Genomic DNA, 22,409 nt, shown 5'->3' with positions numbered 1-22,409 from the left:
GGGTAAGAACATAAGAACATAAGAAATAGGAGCAGGAGTAGGCCAATCGGTCCCTCGTGCCTGCTCAGCCATTCAATAAGATCATGGCTGATCTGATCCTAACCTCAAATCTAAATTCATGTCCAATTTCCTGCTCGCTCCCCGTAACCCCTAATTCCCTTTACTTCGAGGAAACTGTCTATTTCTGTTTTAAATTTATCTAATGATGTAGCTTCCACAGCTTCCTGGGGCAGCAAATTCCACAGACCTACTACCCTCTGAGTGAAGAAGTTTCTCCTCATCTCAGTTTTGAAAGAGCAGCCCCTTATTCTAAGATTATGCCCCCTAGTTCTAGTTTCACCCATCCTTGGGAACATCCTTACCGCATCCACCCGATCAAGCCCCTTCACAATCTTATATGTTTCAATAAGATCGCCTCTCATTCTTCTGAACTCCAATGAGTAGAGTCCCAATCTACTCAACCTCTCCTCATATGCCCACCCCCTCATCCCCGGGATTAACCGAGTGAACCTTCTTTGTACTGCCTCGAGAACAAGTATGTCTTTTCTTAAGTATGGACACCAAAACTGTATGCAGTATTCCAGGTGCGGTCTCACCAATACCTTATATAACTGCAGCAATACCTCCCTGTTTTTATATTCTATCCCCCTAGCAATAAAAGCCAACATTCTGTAGGCCTTCTTGATCACCTGCTGCACCTGCATACTAACTTTTTGATTTTCTTGCACTAGGACCCCCAGATCCCTTTGTACTGCAGTACTTTCCAGTTTCACGCCATTAAGATAATAACTTGCTCTCTGATTTTTCCTGCCAAAGTGCATAACCTCACATTTTCCAATATTGTATTGCATCTGCCAAATCTCCGCCCACTCACCCAGCCAGTCTATATCCCCTTGTAGGTTTTTTATGTCCTCCTCACTCTCTACTTTCCCTCCCATCTTTGTATCATCTGCAAACTTTGATATGTTACACTCGGTCCCCTCCTCCAAATCGTTAATATAGATTGTAAAGAGTTGGGAACCCAGCACCGACCCCTGCGGAACACCACTGGCTACTGGTTGCCAGTCTGAGAATGAACCATTTATCCCAACTCTCTGCTTCCTGTTGGATAACCAATCCTCCACCCATGCCAGAATATTACCCCCAATCCAGTGATTCTTTATCTTGAGCAATAATCTTTTATGTGGCACCTTGTTGAATGCCTTCTGGAAGTCTAAATACACTACGTCCATTGGTTCCCCTTTATCCACCCTGTACGTTATGTCCTCAAAGAACTCAAGCAAATTTGTCAGACATGACTTCTCCTTCGTAAAGCCATGCTGACTTTGTCCTATTAAATTATGTTTGTTCAAATGTTCCACTACTGTCTCCTTAATAATAGACTCCAAAATTTTACCCACCACAGATGTTAGGCTAACTGGTCTATAATTTCCAGCCTTCTGCCTACTATCCTTTTTAAATAAGGGTGTTACATTAGCAGTTTTCCAATCTGCTGGGACCTTTGCCGAGTCCAGAGAATTTTGGAAAATTATTACCAAAGCATCCACAATCCCTACTGCAACTTCCCTCAAGACCCTAGGATGTAAGCCATCAGGTCCAGGGGATTTATCCGCCTTGAGTCCCATTAATTTACTGAGTACCAATTCCTTAGTGATTTTAATCGTATTTAGCTCCTCCCCCCCTAGAGCCCCCTGTTTGTCCAGTGTTGGGATATTCTTAGTGTCCTCTACCGTAAGGACTGAAACAAAATATTTGTTCAGCATTTTTGCCATCTCCGTGTTTCCCACCATTAATTTCCCGGTCTCATCCTCTAAGGGACCTACGTTTGCCTTAGCCACCCTTTTTCTTTTTATATAACTGTAGAAACTCTTGCTATCTGTTTTTATATTTTTTGCTAATTTATTTTCATAATCTATCTTCCCTTTCTTAATGAATCTTGATGCGTAAGAGGCTAGAATTGGAGGAGCGCAGAGAACTCGGAGGGTTGTAGGGCTGGAGGAGGTTATAGAGATAGGGAGGGGCGAGACCATGGAAGGATTTGAACACAAGGATAAGAATTTTAAATATGAGGCATTGCTGGACTGGGAGCCAATGTAGGTCAGTGAGCACAGGGGTGATGGGTGAACGGGACTTGGTGTGAGTTAGGATATGGGCAGCAGAATTTTGGATGAGCTGAAGTTTACGATTATTGCAGCTGTACGATGATCGGGCATCCTGACTCAGCACTGACAGCTGAGTACAGGGGTCCCGGCTACATAATAAATATAGCACGTGGAAGTTTGTGGAGACCAGCGAGATCCTGAGCAAACACATCTGCAGTAAGTGTCTGCAGCTCGAGGAACTTCAGCTCGGAGTTGTTGAGCTGGAGTCTGAGCTGCAGACATTGTGATGCATCAGGGAGTGGGAGAGTTATCTGGACACATCGATCCAGGAGGCAGTCCTTAGGTTAGGTAGTATTTTAGATTTGTTCAGTGTTCAGGGAGAGGAGGGTGTGACTGCGAGTCAGGCAGGTATGGGGACCCAGGATGTAGTAATGGATCCTCACCTTTGACCTTGTCCAACAGGTATGAGGTACTTACTACCTGTATGGATGAGAGCAAAGACTGCAGGGAGAATGGGCAAACTGAGCATGGCACTGTGGTACAGGAGGCCATTCAAGTGGGGGGAATAAAAGGGAATGTGGTATGATAGGGGATTGTATGGTCAGGGGAATAGATACTGTTCTCTACAACTGCAACTGGAAATCCTGAAGGCTGTGTTGCCTGTCTGGTGCCAGAGTTAAGGATATCTCCTCATGGCTGGAAAGGAACTTGGAGCATGGGGGGATCCAGTTGTCGTGGTCCACGTAGGGACCATCGACATAGGTAGAACTAAGAATGGGGTTCGGCTGAGACAGTTTGAGGAGCTAGGGTCTAAATTAATAAGCAGAACCTCAAAGGTAATAATCTCTGGATTACTACCTGAGCCATGCGCAAATTGGCAAAGGGACAAACAGATGAGAGAGTTAAATGCATGGTTCAAAGAGTAGTGTGGGTGACAGGGGTTTCGATTCATGGGGCACTGACATCAGTACTGGGGAAAGAGAGAGCTGTTCCATTGGGATGGGCTCCACTTAAACCGGGCTGGGACTAATGACCTGACCAATCGAACAATTAGGGCTGTAGATAGGGCTTTAAACTAAAAAGGTGGGGGAAGGGGTCAGGTGAGGGGAAATTTAGAAATCTAATGAGAAAATTCAAGGCAACAGAGCAATGTAGTGATTTGGGTAAAGATAAGCAGAGTATGGCAGGAAGGGACAGAGAGTTTACCGATAATCGTGCATCAGCAAATAAGGTCAAAACAGGAAAAAATGGTAAAAAGTCAAAATTAAATGCCCTTTATCTGAATGCATGAGGCATTCGTAACAAGATTAGTTGCACAAATAGAGATAAATAGGTTTGATCTAATAGCCATTATAGAGAAGTGGTTGCAAGGTGACCAAGGTTGGGAACTAAATATTCCAGGGTACATGACGTTTAGAAAAGACAGGCAGAATGGAAAAGGAGGAGGTGTAGCTCTAATAATAAAGAATGACATAAGGACAGTAGTGAGAAAGGATCTTGGCTCGGAAGATCAGGAAGTAGAATCAGTATGGGTGGAAATAAGAAATAACAAGAGGCAGAAAACACCGGTGGGAGTAGTTTATAGGCCCCCTAACAGTAGCTCTACCGTTGGACAGAGTGTTAATCATGAAATAGGAGGACTTGTAACAAAAGTAATGCAATATTCGTGGGGGCTTTAATCTTCATATGGACAAATCAAATTGGCAAATGTAGTCTTGAGGACAAGTTCATAGAACGCATTCGAGACAGTTTCCTGGATCAGTACGTCTTGGGACCAACCAGGGAACAGGCCATTTTAGACTTTGTATTGATTAATGAGACAGGGTTAATTAGTAATCTCACAGTAAAGGATCCTCTGGGGAAGAGTGATCATAATATGATAGAATTTCACATTGAGTTTGAGAGTGACGTACTTAAGTCAGAAACTAGAGTCTTAAATTTAAATCAAGCCAATTACATAGGTATGAGGGGCAAGTTGGCTAAGGTAGATTAGGAAATTAGATTAAAGGTAATGACGGTAGGTCAGCAATGGCAAACACTTAAAGAACTATTTCAACATTCTCAACAAATATACATTCCATTGAGAAATAAAAACACCACAGGAAAAGTGATCCTTCCGTGGCTAACTAAAGAAATTAAGAATAATATTAGATTAAAAGAGGAGGCTTATGATGTTGCCAAGAAGAGTAGTAAGCCTGAGGATTGGGAGAATTTTAGAAACCAGCAATGGACGACCAAAAATTGATAAAAAGGGAGAAAATAGAATATGACAGTAAACCAGCAAGAGATATAAAAACAGATTGTAAGAGCTTCTACAAGTATGTAAAAAGGAAGAGAGTAGCAAAAGTAACATGGGTCCCTTAGAGGCTGAGACAGGAGAAATTATAATGGGGAATCAGGAAATGGCAGAGCCGTTAAACAAACATTTTGTATCTGTCTTCGCAGTAGAAGACATAAAAAGCATACCAGAAATAGTGGGGAACCAAGGGTCTAATGAGAGTGAGGAATTTAAAGTAATTAATATTAGTAAAGAAAAAGTACTGGAGAAATTAATGGGACTAAAAGCCAATAAATCCCCTGGACCTGATGGCCTACATCCAAGGGTTCTAAAAGAGGTGGCTGCAGAGATAGTGGATGCATTGGTTGTGATCTTCCAGAATTCTCTAGATTCTAGAATGGTCCCAGTGGATTGGAAGGTAGCAAATGAATCCCCGCTATTCAAGAAAGGACGGAGAGAGAAAACAGGGAACTAAAGGCCAGTTAACCTGACATCAGTTGTCGGGAAAATGCTGGAATCCATTATTAAGGAAGTGGTAACAGGACACTTAGTAAATCATAATATGTTTAGGCAGAGTCAACTTGGTTTTATGAAAGGAAAATCGTGTTTGACAAATCTATTAGAGTATTTTGAGGCTGTAACTAGCAGGGTAGATAAAGGGGAACCAGTGGATGTAGTATATTTGGATTTTCAAAAGGCATTCGATAAGGTGCCACATAAAACGTGGTTACGCAAGATAAGGGCTCATGGGGTTGGGATTATAATAATAGCATGGATAGAGGATTGGTTAACGGACAGAAAACAGAGAGTAAGGATAAACGGGTCATTTTCAGGTTGGCAGGCTATAACTAATGGGGTGCCTCAAGGATCGGTGCTTGGGCCTCAGCTATTTACAGTCTATATTAATGACTTAGATGAAGGGACCGAGTGTAATGTATCTAAATTTGCTGACAATACAAAGGTAGGTAAGAAAGTAAGATGTGAGGAGGACACAAAGAGTCTGCAAAGGGATTATAGACAGGTTAATTGCGTGAGCAAGAAGGTGGCAGATGGAGTATAATGTGGGGAAATGTGAGGTTATTCACTTTGGTAGGAAGAATAGAAAAACAGAATATTTTTTAAATGGTGAGAAACTATTAAATGTTGGTGTTCAGAGGGATTTGTGTGTCCTCGTACAAGAAACACAAAAAGTTAGCATGCAGGTACAGCAAGCAATTAGGAAGGCAAATGGTATGTTGGCCTTTATTGCAAGGGTGTTGGAGTACAAGAGTAAGGAAGTCTTATTAAAATTGTACAGGGCTTTGGTGAGACCTCACCTGGAGTACTATATACACTTTTGGTCTCCTTATCTAAGGAAGGATATACTTGCCTTGGTGGCGGTGCAACAAAGATTCACTAGATTCATTCCTGGGATGAGCGAGTTGTCCTATGAAGAGAGATTGGGTAGAACGGGCCTATACTGTCTGGCATTTAGAAGAATAAGAGGTGATCTCATTGAAACATATAAGATTCTGAGGAGGATTGATAGGGTAGATGCTGAGAGATTGTTTCCCCTGGCTGGAGAGTCTAGAACTAGGGGGCATAGTCGCAGGATAAGGGGTCGGCCATTTAAGGCTGAGATGAGGAGGACTTTCTTCACACAGAGGGTCGTGAATCTTTGGAATTCTCTACCCCAGAGAGCTGTGGATGCTGAGTCGTTGAATATATTCAAGGCTAAGATGGATAGATTATTGGACTCTAAGAGAATCAAGGGATATGGGGATCGGGCAGGCAAGTGGAGTTGAGGTCAAAGATCAACCATGATCTGATTGAATGGCGGAGCAAGCTCAAGGGGCCGTATGGGCTACTGCTGCTCCTATTTCCTATGTTCTTATGTGCCATGACAGCCTAAGAACCTTTCCCCCACTCACCTAGTGTCAATTGTATCCATGTAATTTATATCAATTAGTGTTAATTGTATTTAGGTGGTGCGTATCAATTGGGAACTCTCTTGCATCCATTGTATAAGAGAGCTGATCTAGGGTGTGGCGTGGGTATAAATGAGGAGCTCTGTGAATAAAGGCTTGGAAGCAACTGAAGACTAGGCTTCACCACCTGGCTATCCAGTTTATAACACCTAGACATATGTGAAAGAAAAAGAACTGGCATTTATATTGCTCCTTTCACGATCTCAGGACATCCCAAAGTATTTTACTTTGAAAGTGTAGTCACTTGTAATGTAGGAAAACATGGCAGCCAATTTGCACAGAGCAAGATCCCACAAAAAGCAATGAGATAAATGACTACATAATCTGTTCTTTCTTTAGTGATGTTGGTTGAGGGATAAGTGTTTGCCAGATCTCCCTGCTCTTCTTCAAAGTAGTGCCACAGGATCTTTTACGTCTACCTGAGAGAGCAGACAGGGCCTCGGTTTAATGTCTCATCCAAAAGGAGGCACTTCCGACAGTGCAGCACTCCCTCAATACTGGCACTGGGAGTGTCAGCCCCAACTATGAACCCACAACCTTCTGACTCAGAGGAGAGCTGAGCAGAAAATATTGAATTGACACAAAAGTGTTAGAAATAGCAGACAATAATTATCATTGAATATTGAAGAGAGAGGTTTCAACACCTTTTCTGAACTCTAATCCCCTTTCACAAGCCTAGACAAGCATCAGAAACTGTTGGGTTACTCAGTTTCAAAGCATGTCCGCACTCCATGCTGATTTGCCATTTTGGTTAAGCAGGGTTGAAAGGAGCTGCATTCCTTAAATAAAATCAATTGTGTCAGCTGTTTTGTTCAATTCCCCGTCCCTGAATGCTCGTCTGTGGGACGAGCTTTTCTGATTTGCTTCCACAGGCATCGAATGGTTTACCACCCATCGTAATCACGAGTTTCTGATCCCTAGCTAGTTTCTGCTTATTTAACAAAAAAAACCTGTCTCCCTTCCTTCCCCCTCAGTGAAGCAGGACTTCAACTGCATCGGATAAGGGAACTGAGTACAGATTCTGTGCATCCCGGGTACTTTGCTGTTGCCCACCAAGTGGCCACTCTTCCCATGTGAGTCCAGATGGTGAGCATCAGCAGACTATGCGGCCAGGCAAGGCATCACAGATCAATCCATCTGCTCACCCATAGACCACACGCATTCACGTTCCAGCAGGGGAGTCACTACATAACAATCAGGAGCTGGTAAAGATCAGCCATGATCTAATTGAATGGTGGATGATAAAGTGAGTGGGCAAAGCTGTGGCAGGTGGATTTTAACACGGGTAAGTGTGAGGATAGATCCAAGTATTTTTTAAATGGTGAAAAGCTTGGAACAATGGAGGTCCAAAGAGATTTTAGGGGTTGAAGTATGCAGATCAGTGAAATGTAGTAGTACAAAAAATAATCAAAAAGGCTAATGGAAAGTTAGCCTTTATATCTCCCTATAAAAAGGGGAGGAAGTTTTGCTACAGCTAGACGAAAGCCCTGGTTAGACTACATCTGGAGTACTGTGTACAGTTCTGGGCACCGCACCTTAGATATATTGGCCTTGGAAGGAGGCAACGCAGATTCACCAGAATATTACCAGGGCTCCGTGGGTTAGATTATGAGGAGAGATTACATAAACTAGGCTTGTATTCCCTGGAATATAGATGATGTGATTGAGGTTTTTAGGATTTTGAAAGGAATTGGGTAGATAGAGAGAAACTTTGTCGGCTGGTGGGGGAGTGCAGGACAAGGGGTCATAACCTTAAAATCAGAGCCAGGTCATTCAGGAGAGAAGTTAGGAAACATTTCTTCATGCAAAGGGTGGTAGAAGTGTAGAACTCTCTCCCACAAAAAGCAGTAGATGCTAGCTCAATTAATAATTTTAAATCTGAGAGCGATAGATTTTTGCTAGCCAGGGGTATTAAGGGATATGGAGCCAAGGTGGGTAGATGGAGTTAGGTCACAGATCAGCCATGATCTCATTGAATGGCAGAACAGGCTCAAGAGGCTTTATGGCCTACTCCTGTTCCTGTGTTCCTAAGTAACAGGTTTGAGGGGCTGAATGGCCTCCTTTTGTTCCTCTGTTTCTAAGAAACCTGCCTGATTTTCACCTTCCTAACCCAGGGTTGAAGAGGCTGTTTATTGTATGCCTACCGCTACCCTAGTTGAAATTAGCTAACCGTATGGGATCAAAGCTCAGTACAGAAATCACTAAAAGCTTGTGAACAGGTACAAAAAATTATTAAAAAGGCTAATGGAATGTAGGCCTTTATCTCAAGAGGGCTGGAATATAAAGGGGTGGAAGTTATATTACAGTTATATAAAGCTCTGGTTAGACCACATCTAGAGTACTGTGTTCAGTTCTGGGCATCGCACCTCAGGAAGGATATATTGGCCTTGGAGGGGGTGCAGCATGGATTCACCAGAATAATAGCGGGGCTAAAAGGGTTAAATTATGAGGACAGTTTGCATAGACAAGGCTTGTATTCCATTGAGTATAAAAGATTAAAGGATGATCTAATTGAGGTATTTAAGATAATCAAAGGATTTGATAGGGTAGATAGAGAGAGACTATTTCCTCTGGTGGTGGTGTCCAGTGTAAAGAATCTTACAACACCAGGTTATAGTCCAACAATTTTATTTGAAAATCACAAGCTTTCGGAGATTGTCTCCTTCGTCAGGTGAGTGTGGGATTCCTTGAACCTTTCGCATTTATATTCAGAGAACAATACCTGTTGATTACAGATAATCTTTCCAACTGCCCGTTGTCAAGGCAATCAAAGTGTTCAGACAGAGAGGTGTTACCTACAGGACCACCGAATATACAAACGGCCAGAACAAAAGACAGAGAGAGAGAGGGAGAAACATCCGAAAGGAAGAGAAAGACAGAATGACCCATTGTATTAAAAAGATAACTTTTATTCGCTGGTGGGGTTACGTGTAGCGTGACATGAACCCAAGATCCCAGTTGAGGCTGTCCTCATGGGTGCGGATGGTGTCCAGAACAAGGGGGCATGACCTTAAAATTAGAGCTGGGCCGTTCAGGGATGATGTCAGGAAGCACTTCTTCACACAAAGGGGAGTGGAAATCTGGAACTCTCTCCCCCAAAAAGCTGGGGGTCAATTGAAAATTTCAAAACTGAGATTGATAGATTTTTGTTAGCAAGGGTATTAAGGGATATAGAACCAAAGTAGGTAGATGGAGTTAAGATACAGATCAGCCATGATCTAATTGAATGGCGGAACAGACTCAAGGGACCGAATGGCCTACTCCTGTTCCTATGTTCCTTTCTAATCTGGGCAGTGAGTTGAGCAACTCGGCAGATTTCCAGTCTGTGTTTCACTCTGCCAAATCGGAACATGGGGCCAGTTACAGGTGTAAACCAGGCGTAAACCAGTGTCTTCTCAGCTGTGGAATGGAGTCACCTAATGCTAGAAGACGTCTCTGAATGTGACACTTGCGCTTTCATCCCAGAGCCTGAATATTCATAACACAACAGGATTTTGACGCATTCTCTTCATTTTCTCATTAGCAAGATGCCTGTAAATTACGCACCTGAGTAAATGCAGCAAGATTGCTGCAAGCATTTCACTGTATCCTCTCAGATTGTATAAATCTCCCAGCTCACCCTACCCTCTCAACGTGCCCTGCTCTTGCAGGATACTGTCATAATGGAGACTAGAAACATTTCAATTGAGAAGTGTAACTTTGCATATGTGTTTACAAAGCAACCTCCAGAGGTTGAAAACAGCTTCAGACTCGATGAACCATTTAACCTTTGGTAAATACCCAACCTTTAACACGTTATTGCCACGTGTGAGCCAGACACCACTAAAAGTACGGTGAGATCTGGGCGAGCTCACAGCACCAGCAGAGAACAGACAAGGCCCCCATCACAACCGTACTACGACTGCTGTAGTGTGTGTGCTGCACAGTTTGTACACAAGCACAATGCACAACTCTCGGTCTCTCACAGTGAGGATACCTTTCTGACAAAATCACTGCACCAATCAAATCAAATACAGTCAGAGCAGCACAACACAGACAGTGAACTGTGAACTGCCTCAGTAATCTCTGATAGGGAGGATTCCACTGATACTCAGAGTGAGCTGTGAATGAGGAAAGAACAATGGCACTCTGAGCAAACTTGGCTGAAGTTGGCAATTCTGTTTCTTCACATCAATATTTCTTCACTGATTTTGTCCCCTCCCACTTCCCTGGGTAACTCACACCAAGTCCCATTCACTCATCACCCCCTGTGCTCGCTGACCTACTTTGGCTCCCAGTCCGGTTACACCTCGAATTTAAAATTCTCATCCTTGTATTCAAATCCCTCCATGGCCTCGTCCCCCCTCCCTGTCTCTGTAACATCCTCCAGCCCTACAACACTCTGAGATCTCTGCATTCCTCCAACTCTGGTCCCTTGAGCATCCCCAATTTCCATCACCCCACCACTGGCGGCCGTGCCTTCAGTCACCTCGGTCCTAAGCTCTGGAGTTCCCTCCCTAAACCTCTCCACCTCTCTACCTCTCTATCCTTCTTTAAAGATGCTCCTTAAAACTTACCTCTTTGATCAAGCTTTTGGTCACCTGTCCAAATATCTCCTTACGTCGCTCGATGTCAATTTTTGTCTGATAATGCTCCTGTGAAGCACCTTGGGACGTTTTGCTATGTTAAAGGCGCTATACAAATGCAAGATTGTTGAAGGTTGATGGGTTCAAGTCCCACTCCAGTGACTTGAATATATAATCTAATATCTTGGCCAATATTTATCCCTCAACCAAAATCACTGAAAACAGATTATCTGGTCATTTATTGTTGTAATGTTTCCACAGGCTACTTGACCGCTGGGGCATCACAGCGAAGGCCATTCCTGTCCTCACCTAAAGTCTGTACTATGTGCACCCCAGCAGGTGTCAGCAGCTGGATAGCAGTCAGGAGCAGGAACCCTGGGTAATTTTCTCCTCCCTAACTCAATGGCATCACTGAGACTGAGACTCAAACCTTGGAATTTGCTGGTCTGCAGGACTTAGCTAAACTTGGTGAGCCATTGAGGGAAGCTCCTACACAGTCTTCAATAAGGATCATAGAAAGGCTCTTGGCCTTAAGCACTCTCGGGGGCAGCTGTCACCTAATTTGATGTTCAGTGCTTCACACTGTCTAGTTGAGACGTCAGTTAAACCCAAACATGATACGGCTCTAAACCCAGCTCTCTCTTAACTCCTGTCAAATAAGACATTGTCCCATTGAGTTCATGAGAACTGAGCCTCTGGCTGAGAAATGATTTAATCTTAAAATTACAGGAATGTTTGATACTTTTTAACCGCAGGCAGGCTAATTACAGAAAAATAATTCTGCTGCAGAAACCATTCTTTATTTAGACTTGGAGAGGAAAGATTTGAAAGCATTTTGTGTCAAATAACAGCATAAGGCAATGGATCAGGTATAATGAAGCTTCACAGATGTATACTAAGGGGAACTAGAGGGAGAAACAATGAGGGACTGAGAATAGATGGGACCGCAACCTCACCATGACCCCTGCCTGGATCAGGGGTTATTATGTATTCATGGTGGTTGGTTCCCAACAGGAGCCTGCCCATTGTACCCCAGGAATATACAGGCAGTGCTGCAGTGGGACCATTTCTACTGCAGTCAAAGAGGTGTCAGGTGTGTCTCAGTTGGTAGCACTCTTGCCTCTCCGTTAGAAGGTTGATGGGTTCAAGTCCCACTCCAGTGACTTGAATATATAATCTAATATCTTGGCCAATATTTATCCCTCAACCAAAATCACTGAAAAACAGATTATCTGGTCATTTATCTTATTGCTGTTTGTGGGAGCTTGCTGTGTGCAAATTGGCTGCTGTGTTTCCTACATTACAACACTGTCTACACTTCAGAAAAGTACTTCATTGGCTGTCAAGTACTTTGGGACATCCTGAAGTTGTGAAAGGCACTATATAAATGCACGTACTTTCTTTCTTTCCTTCTTAAAGGGGCAGAAGAGTGTCAAAGAAACAGTTAGCTCAGGACTTGGCCAGGACTGAGGCCCACAAGGTAGGTTTGGGACTCGACCTGTCTCTCCATTCCCGCCCTAAATCCCTCCGCCTCGCTACCTCTCTCTCCTCCTTTAAGATGCTCCTTAAAACCTACCTCTTTGACCAAGCTTTTGGTCACCTGACCTAATATCTCCTTATATGGCTCAGTGTCAAATTTTGATAATACTCCTGTGAAGTGCCTTAGAGTTATACAGCACGGATAGAGGCCCTTCGGCCCATCGTGTCCGCGCCGGCCATCAAGCCCTGTCTACTATTATCCCATATTCCAGCATTTGGTCCGTAGCCTTGTATGCTATGGCATTTCAAGTGCTCATCCAAATGCTTCTTGAATGTTGTGAGGGTTCCTGCCTCCACAACCCTCTCAGGCAGTGAGTTCCAGACTCCAACCACCCTCTGGGTGAAAAAGTTCTTTCTCAAATCCCCTCTAAACCTCCCGCCTTTTACCTTGAATCTATGTCCCCTTGTTATAGAACCCTCAACGAAGGGAAAAAGCTCCTTAGTATCCATCCTATCTGTGCCCCTCATAATTTTGTACACCTCAATCATGTCCCCCCTCAGCCTCCTCTGCTCCAAGGAAAACAAACCCAATCTTCCCAGTCTCTCTTCATAGCTGAAGCGCTCCAGCCCTGGTAACATCCTGGTGAATCTCCTCTGCACCCTCTCCAAAGCGATCACATCCTTCCTGTAGTGTGGCGACCAGAACTGCACACAGTACTCCAGCTGTGGCCTAACCAGTGTTTTATACAGCTCCATCATAACCTCCTTGCTCTTATATTCTATGCCTCGGCTAATAAAGGCAAGTATCCCATATGCCTTCTTTACCACCTTATCTACCTGTTCCGCCGCCTTCAGGGATCTGTGAACTTGCACACCAAGATCCCTCTGACCCTCTGTCTTGCCTAGGGTCCTCCCATTCATTGTGTATTCCCTTGCCTTGTTAGTCCCTCCAAAGTGCATCACCTCGCACTTTTCCGGGTTAAATTCCATTTGCCACTGTTCCGCCCATCTGACCAACCCATCTATATCGTCCTGCAGACTGAGGCTATCCTCCTCGCTATTTACCACCCTACCAATTTTTGTATCATCAGCGAACTTACTGATCATACCTTTTACATTCATATCCAAGTCATTAATGTAGACCACAAACAGCAAGGGACCCAGCACCGATCCCTGTGGTACCCCACTGGCCACAGGCTTCCAGTCACAAAAACAACCTTCGACCATCACCCTCTGCCTTCTGCCACTAAGCCAGTTTTGTATCCAAAGTGCCAAGGCACCCTGGATTCCATGGGCTCGTACCTTCTTGACCAGTCTCCTGTGGGGGACTTTATCGAAGGCCTTACTGAAATCCATATATACCACATCCACTGCGTTACCCTCATCCACACGCCTAGTCACCCCCTCAAAAATTTTTTGGGAAGCTTCACTACCTTAAAGGTGCTATATAAATGCAAGTTGTTGTTGTTAATAGGCTATTTTGTAAGGACTGGACATTTATGCCATATAATGCACTATGTATTATTCTGCTAAGGTGGGACTGTGACCCTTTAAGACAATAAAATAAAATTGTTAAGTAAAGATAACCTTAGGTCACTCGAAATTTGGCCTGGAAACTTTGCCAATGTAAAGTGATTATCAGTTTCAGTTTCAAGTCAGCAGCACCCAGTATTAAGTAACTGTTCTTTTGTGGGTCTGTAACAGAGTTTGGCTTTTGCAGTGTAACATCTGCATGTGCTGATATAGCATTTTTGATATATCACTGGTGGATTTCCCATAGTGTAAATCAGATGATGCACTGTTTTATGGGGCTAGGGGGTTATCCCCTGTATTGCACACTATTATTCTGCTAAGTGTAACTGTATCCTCTTACGTAGCAACAGTGACTACACTTCAAAAGTACTTAATTGGCTGTAAAGCTGAGGTTGTGAAAGGCACGATATAAATGCAAGTGTTTCCTTTTGTTTTTTTTTAAGGCCACAAAGTCTAATTGTTGTTAACCATAAGCTCAAAGGTCATTTAGAGTTTAATTGTTGTTAGTCAGCTAACTTTGAGATTGCAATGTGCTTGACAGTTCCAGCCAGTGGTTCAGAAGGACCCAGCATTTTAAAGTTCATTTATTCCTGAGGCTATAGGTGGAGATGTCTAGGTTTCTTCGTCTTTTTATTAAGCATGATTGTTTTTGATGCGTGGTTGGTGAGGTCAGAGGTTAAGGATGGACGGAGTGCAGCAGCAGAGGTGACGCATGTGCAATATTGATAGTTGGAGATAAAATAAACTAAAGTTGAAAAATAGAGAAAACTGAAAATGATGAAGTGAAAGGGAAAATAAGACATTGTAAAGGGGAGAAAATGAATTGGAGTGGTTCGGAGGTGTTCATTAGGCCAGACACCTGGAAACAACAACAACAACTTGCATTTATATAGTGTCTTTAACGTAGTAAAATGTGCCAAGGCACTTCCCAGGAGCGATTATCAGACAAAATTTGACAACGAGCCACATAAGGAGTTATTAGGACAGGTGACCAAATGCTTGGTCAAAAAGGAGCGTTTTATAGGAGGAGAGAGCGATAGAGAGGTTTAGGGAGGGAATTCCAGAGCTTGGGGCCTAGGCAGCTGAAGGCACGGCCGTCAATGGTGAAGCGATTAAAATCAGGGATGCGCACGAGGCCAGGATTGGAGGAGCGCAGAGATCTCGGAAGGTTGCAGGGCTGGCGGAGGTTACAGATACGCGTGCGTAAATGGTATTGGAGAATGGCCCCTGCCTGTGGAACTGTACCCAAGTTAAGGAGTCAATGCCTTCAGAAGATGATAGGAGGGAGATAACTGGAGCAGAAAAAAAAGACTCTCAGCTTGTTTGCTGGTCCTGCCTGTGTTCCCACTAGCTACCATAGTCAAATTGGTGACATATCTGTCTTTGTTACAGTTACTTTTAGCTGGACCTTTGTGCTATGCTGCCCAATGTACAAACAAATGGCTCCTAAGAGATGCACTAGAATGGTCCAGAGTGACCCACTTTCCAAATATCTTTCCCTCTTGTTGGGGGAAATACGTACTGTGCCAACTTTAAAGTGCCTGAATTCCTCACATGGTGAGATACCAGTCTCAGCCACTCCACCACGGGAAGCCATTGAGTGCAACCCAGTAAGAGAGAGAGAGAGGGAGAGAGTGAATTACTGGGATAGCCATCGTAGATTGTACCCTGTTGGCAGCTGGTTACAAAGCACCAATAACTTCCATTTATAGAGCGTCTTTAACGCAATAAAACATCCCACTGTGTTTCACAGGAGTGTAAACAGACAAAATTTGGCACCGAGCCAAAGAAGGAGGCATTATGATAGGTGACCAAAAGCTTGGTTAAAAGGATAGGATCAAAGGAGTGTCTTAAAGGAGGAGAGAGAGGCGGGGAGGATTAGGGAGGGAATTCCAGAGCTTAGGGCGTAGAGGGCTGAAGACACGGCCACAGTGATGGGGTGAAGGAAATAGGGGATGCACAAGAGGCCAGTGTTGGAGGAACACAAACTTCTCAGAGGTTACAGAGAGAGGGAGTGGCGAGGCCATGGAGGGATTTGAATATGGGGATGAGAATTTTAAATTTGAGGCGTTGCTGGACCGGGAGCCAAGGGGTGATGGGTGAACGGGACGGTTCGAGCAGTATGCAGAGATCTAGGAGCTGGTGATGGCGGAGAGATTACAGAGCAAAAAAGGAGGAAATTTATACTTAAAAATAAACGGTGTCAGCAGGAAATCCAACCATGATGGCTGGGAAGGGGTGGGGAGGGGGGGTGGTGGGCAGGGTTGGGGGGGGGGGCGGTTGCTAGAGGCACCTCAGGAAGGGTCCCAGAGAGCACTAGCACATGTGGAAACAAAACCCAGCATGGTGTCAACGTCTTTAGGAGAGGAAGGGAGAAAACTAGTGAGACATTGGCAAAGGAAAAGAAAAAACAAATAAATAAAAACAAAAGGGTATTTTAAAAGCTGTAAATGTGTCCCATCACAGATAGAGTTAATGCTTAATTGAGAACTGCTCTCGTTAGCAGGGTCAGCGGGAGACTGGAGTTAATGACGTGAAGAGGTGGCCTCCTTTGAAATTAAGGCTGTTTTGTTTGTGAAGCTTTTTGGGCAACAATTGACAATAGGAAAGGAGCTTTTCATTCATGAAGCTAAATGTAAACATGCTATAAAATCAGCTTTGGATAGAAAGCCCAGCCCAGCCCAGTGCAGTCTGTTCAACAGTAATTGTAATGTTTGAAGAAGGAATGTCACCACTGTTGCTTGTAAAACCATTAGTAGCCCGGTGTGGTACAGAGCCATACCAGGCCTTGATCCCTGACCTGTGCTAACTTACCTGATCTCAGTCTGGGCTGCACGAGGAGTCTACAGCTGGCCGTAGCTCTATGGCTAAGAGGGTAAAAATGAGCCAGGGGTTTCTGCTCCGTATCTTTTTCTAATTGTCCCTACATTACAACAGTGACTAAACTTCAAAAGTTTTTAGTTGGCTGTAAAGCACTTTGGGACGTCCTGTGGTCATGAAAAGCGCTATAGAAACACAAGTCTTTCCTTCTTTACGTGGAGAATGGGCTCTCAGGTGGGCTACCTGCTCAGATGATGAATTCAGTGGGTCTGTCTTCTACCAGTATCTGTAACAGTGAGCAGACATTGCCACCCATACCCAGTCTTGAGTATTGATACCTGGCTCTGAGCTTTTTACTGGCATCTTTGCAAGAGATTCAGCATCTGAGTCTGGGTAGGAGCACCATTGACCAAAGGGGTTGATCTGGGCTGGTACACTTGGGGGCCTATATTGAAGTGTAGTCGTTGTTGTAATGTAGGAAACACAGCAGCCAATTTGCACACAGCAAGCTCCCACAAACAGCAATGAGACAATGACCAGATAATTTGGTTGAAGGATGAACATTGGCTAGGATACCAGGGAGAACTCCCCTGCTCTTTTTTGAAATAGTGCCGTGGGATCTTTTACATCCACCTGAGAGGGCAGATGGGTCCTCGGTTTTACGCCTCATCTGAAAGAGGGCACCTCTGACAGTGCTGCACTCCCTCAGCACTAGCCCTGGAGTGTCAGCCTGGATTTTGTGCTCATGTCCCTGGAATGGGACTAGAACCCACAACCTTCTGACTCAGATGCCAGAGTGCTACCAACTGAACCAGGACTGACACACCATAATATAACTATAATCATTAAGATAAAGACTTTTAACAATCAGATCAATCAATATTATTTTTTAAAAATATTAGCCGAAGTGTCTGAGAGGAGTTAAAGGCACTGTTATGTCTTCTCTTAGTGTGTAAGGTTAGGGACACTCCTCTTGCCGGAGAGAGAAAGAAATGAGAGAGGCGCAGGGGGCGGGAGGTCAGTATTGACAATAAAAGCCAATGAATCGAGTGTGGGAGCCAGAAAGCAGTTTGAAACCATACAGGGAAACACCAGAGATCAGGTTCCAGACGTCAGGAGAGATTCACAGATTATTGTAAACCCACCCCCCAAGAAAGAAAGGGAACTGAACTGGAATATATTCAGATTTCCTTAAGTACCTCGTTCATTTCTTTAGTCAGTTTCTCTGCCTGGGTTTAGCGCCGGTTGGATTAAACAGATGCTGATCTGTTACTTTAAAAAGTTTCAACCCAATTTATTTTTTCAACACCCCCCCCAATTCAGTGAAATTGATTTCTCAGTTTGTTCTCGATTTGCTTGTGGATTCTTTTTAAACGGTATATCTCCCCCCGGGAGTCACTCACAAAGCTAAGGGAGAAGTTTGAGAAGTTTTTCGGAAGTTTTCGCCAACGTGTTGTTCTCTCTGTGTGTCGAGGTGCTCGGACCGATGTGTGGCATTCGCTGAGCCCAGAGGGGGTTTCTTTATTTTATCAAAAGAAGCTGAAATCTTTTAGAAAATGAGAAGATTGTGGCTTGTGTCGTTTTGCTTGTGGATCGAGACCTTGTCCCAGAGCCCGCAGCCCGGGGTTCCAGAAGGTGAGAGTCCAGTAACTTCTCTCTCTGCACTGATTTTTAAAAAAAAGTGTTGGTTGGAGAGTTTTAAACAGGAGCCATCAAACATTACAACCTTAGGATTCCATATGGAGTAAGTTTAACTTGTTAACCCTATAAGAAAATGTTTAATTTTTGTTGTTGTTTATTGACCGTGAGAAAGTACACCGCAGACCAGTTTTTAATTCTGGTCATTCCACTTTTTTTTTAGAAATCCCATTATATGCTGTCTGTTTAAAGGGTCCCTTCAGGGACTCGAGGGGGAGGGGAGGAAGTTTTGTGGGTTATTGGAGGCCCCACGAGATCAGCGATTCCTGGTTTCTGGCGGAGAGAAATCCCTATTTAGATTCTGATTTGGGATGTTCTAGGATTGAGAGGGCGTGTGTGTGTGGTTTGTTTTTTTTTGGTTTGGAATCTCAACCTTTATTTTCAAAAAATTATATAGTACCTTTTTAGCATAACTAGAAACATACCGGGCCAAAGCAGGAGAGACTAGCAGGGGTGACCAAAAGCTTGGTCAAACAGGTGGGTTTTAAGGAGAGGGAGGTGCAGGGGCAGAGGGGGTTTAATGGAGGGAATTCCAGAGAATGGGACCTGGGCACGGCTGCCAGTGGGCTGCGGTACAGTTCCACTGGGCAGGTTGCCCGCTGCCATTTCACCCAAGTGATCATTCTTCACCAGCAGGCCTAGGTAGTGCCAGCAGCCTATTCGACCACGGGAGGCATCATAGCTAAACCTGATCCTGCCCTCACATCTGCACCTTCCAGTGGAGGTGACTGGATGCTGATCAGAAGTTGCAACCTTTTGATTCCCCCCGGCCCCCACCCCCATTCCTTTGTAGCCCCAGGTTGTGAGATCAATTGTCTCAGTCCCCAACTGAGATGTGCGAATGAAGCCTTAGGTGTCCCTGGTCTGCATAGCTCAGTTCCATACAGAGTGTAGTTAGTAATTGAAACGTCAGGGGAACCCTTCAAATTGCATTTTATTCTTTGTTATCCCTGGCACTGCATGCACTGGTTCTAACAGAATGTAGGGGTTAACACTGTACACGGTGTTCAGTGTTTTAAAACCCACCCCAAATAATACCAACAAACAACTGATGGAGTCTGAGCTCTCCACCTTAGCACTTGTAGAACTGAATTTGCTTTAACTGTGGAAAAGCAGGTTGATAGGGGACATGATCCAAGTCCTTAACAAGATGAGGGGAATGGACAAAGCTTGTAAGTGGGGCATTTAACTCGAAGCAAAACCAAGAAAATTGCTAGAAACGCACAGTATGTCAGTCAGCACCTGTGGAAAGAAAAGACAAATTAACGTTTCAGACGTGGACCCTTTCTTCAGAACACTGCTGTGTGTCTCCAGCACTTTCTGTTTTTATTTCTGATCTCCAGCATCTGCAGTATTTTGCTGTTTAACTTGGAGTGTGAGGGTAGAATTCGACAATGTGGGATTAAAAATGACTCGTAGAGTAGAAGATATAGCATAAGGTGATGTCAAAAACTGTCGGTCCCCTATCAGTTAGTTGCTGGATGAATATCTGAGAGGAATTGAAAGTTCTGCTGGATGTGAATGGCCAAAGGCTCCCTGTGCTGCTGGGTCCATGGGAATGTAATCTGTGGAATGTAAGAGGTCAGGGTTGAATCCTGTAGACAGAATGCTGGTTTGATGTTCCGGAGAAATTTAAGTTTTATCTTATAGTCTCTTACATCACAGAAGGAGGCCATTCGACCCATCACACCTGTGCCGGCTCTTTTGAAAGAGCTATCCAATTAGTCCCACTCCCACCTGCTCTTTCCCCATAGCCCTGCAAATTTCTCCTTTTCAAATATATCGAGTTACATCAAAACTACAGCACAGAAAAAAGCCATTCGGCCCAACTAGTCTATGCCATCATTTATGCTCCACACGAGCCTCCTCCCTCCCTACTTCACCTAACCCTATCAGGATATCCTTCTATTCCTTTCTCCCTCATGTACTTATCTAGCTTCCCCTTAAATGCATCTATGCTATTCACCTCAACTACCCCTCGTGGTACCACTCTTTGGGTAAAGAAGTTTCTCCTGAATTCTCCTATTTATCCAATTCCCTTTTGAAAGTTACTATTGAATCTACTTCCACCACCCTTTCAGGCAGCACATTCCAGATCATAACAACTCGCTGCATAAAAAAAAATTATCCTTATCTCCTTTCCAGTTCTTTTGCCAATCACCTTAAATCTGTGTCCTCTGGTTACCGACACTCCTGCCAGTGGAAACAGTTTCTCCTTATTTACTCTATAAAAACCTGGCATATTTTTGAACACATCTCCTTTGAAATTCTGGAGGTAGAGTTGGTGGACTAGGGTTACTGAGCATGTAAATGGCTTTTTAGTGGGAGTTCAGTGCTTGTGTTCAAATCTCAGTATGTGTGATTTTATTTCCCTCCAATGGATGTTTGTATGTACCACACAGTTGGCCTTTGAAACTACCGTTGCTGAAAAGATTGTGACAGACGTTCGCTGTCAGCCTGAATAGTTTCCCCTTTTTTTTGTCACAGTCAGGAGTTTCTGTTCTCTCTCACAGCAAACCTTGGGGACACTGTACCTTTAGGGTCCCCATCAAGCCTGTGGTGCTTGTAACACTGGGGCCTGCCAATCTGGCAGGGGCAAAATATTAAATGTGGGGCATTCCCTAGATAATTTTTGAAGATACATTTGATAAATCGTTAGCCCATTCCTAATCAAAAAACAAAATTAGAACAAAGATATTGAGAGGTAAAGCGAGAATACACTGCCCCACTTAACTCACTGGTACATCATTCGAGCAATCTTCAGCCAGCCTCTTAACAGTTTTGGGAGTGTGGGGGAAAAGGAGACACCAGCATCAAAACTGCATGGTATTTAACTTTGACAATTGCAAACGTGTTGACTACTGGGAGGGAGGGATGGAGGGAGGGCAAACATGATGTTTGGAAACAAATGTTGGTGTAGAAGAAAGAAAGACGTGCATTTCTATAGCGCCTCCCACAACCTCAGGATATCCCAAAGTGTTTTACAGCTAATGAAGTACTTTTGAAGTGTAGTCACTGGTCACTGTTGTAATGTAGGAAACACGGCAGCCAATTTGTGCACAGCAAGGTCCCACAAACAGCAAGGTGATAATGATCAGATAATCTGTTTTTAGTGATGTTGGTTGAGGGATAAATATCGGCTAGGATATCGGGGAGAACTCCCCTTCTCTTCTTCAAAATAGTGCCATGGGGTCTTTTATGCACCTAAGAGGGTAGACGGGACCTCGGTTTAACATCTCATCCGAAAGACGGCATCTCCAACAGTGCAGCACTCCCTCAGTTCTGCACTGGGAGTGTCAGCCAGGATTATGTGCTCAAATCTTTGGAGTTGGGCTTGAACCCACACCCTTCTGACTCAGAGATGAGAGTGCCATCAGTGAATAAGTGTTGATGTTAAAGCAATGTTTGAGCACAAGAGCACCGTAGTTAAACTGTTCATCCCTGTGACTTGTAGCTGGTTTTGTTTTTTATTCCAGCCCTGTCGGGTGCGAGGATTTGATGGTAAAAATTGGCTCCCAAACGTCTGTGCAGTGAAACCTGTAAGGGGAAAAAAAAATGACGGTTGCTTTTCCGACCTGTTTTGCTTTCCATCTGATTCATTTTTTAAATTCCAGACTCTAAGGTTCTCTGTTCCAGGCTGAGTTGATTATGGCGCATCTGCTGCCCAGTCTAATGACAATACTTCCTTCTCACCACCTGCCCGCCCCCCCTCCTGGAGTACTGCGTTCAGTTCTGGGCACTGCACCACAGGAAGGATATATTGGCCTTGGACGGGGTGCAGCACAGATTCACCAGAACGATACCGGGGCTAAAAGGATTAAATTATGAGGACAGGTTGCATAAACTAGGCTTGTATTCCCTTGAGTATAGAAGATTATGGCATGATCAAATTGAAGTGTTTAAGGTTTGATAGGGTGGATAGAAAGAAACTATTTCCTCTGGTCGGGAGTCCAGAACAAAGGGGCAT

At 44.0% G+C, this 22,409-nt stretch overlaps 1 protein-coding gene across 1 annotated transcript in view; it reads left to right on the top strand.

The window, feature by feature from the left end:
- The first annotated feature begins 17,832 nt into the window (after positions 1–17,832).
- The window catches only part of LOC137306057 (tyrosine-protein kinase receptor UFO-like), a 162,655-nt gene continuing 158,078 nt past the window's right edge, over positions 17,833–22,409 (top strand). The window contains exon 1 of the mRNA XM_067975103.1: positions 17,833–18,379. Coding sequence (XP_067831204.1) covers positions 18,301–18,379 — 79 coding nt within the window. The 5' untranslated portion in view covers positions 17,833–18,300. The remainder of the gene's footprint in view (positions 18,380–22,409) is intronic.

This window comes from Heptranchias perlo, chromosome 41, assembly GCF_035084215.1.
Source record: "Heptranchias perlo isolate sHepPer1 chromosome 41, sHepPer1.hap1, whole genome shotgun sequence".
NCBI classification, from domain to species: Eukaryota; Metazoa; Chordata; class Chondrichthyes; order Hexanchiformes; family Hexanchidae; genus Heptranchias; species Heptranchias perlo.
Note: the sequence above shows the minus strand (reverse complement) of the source record. Positions and strands in the feature narration are given on the sequence as shown.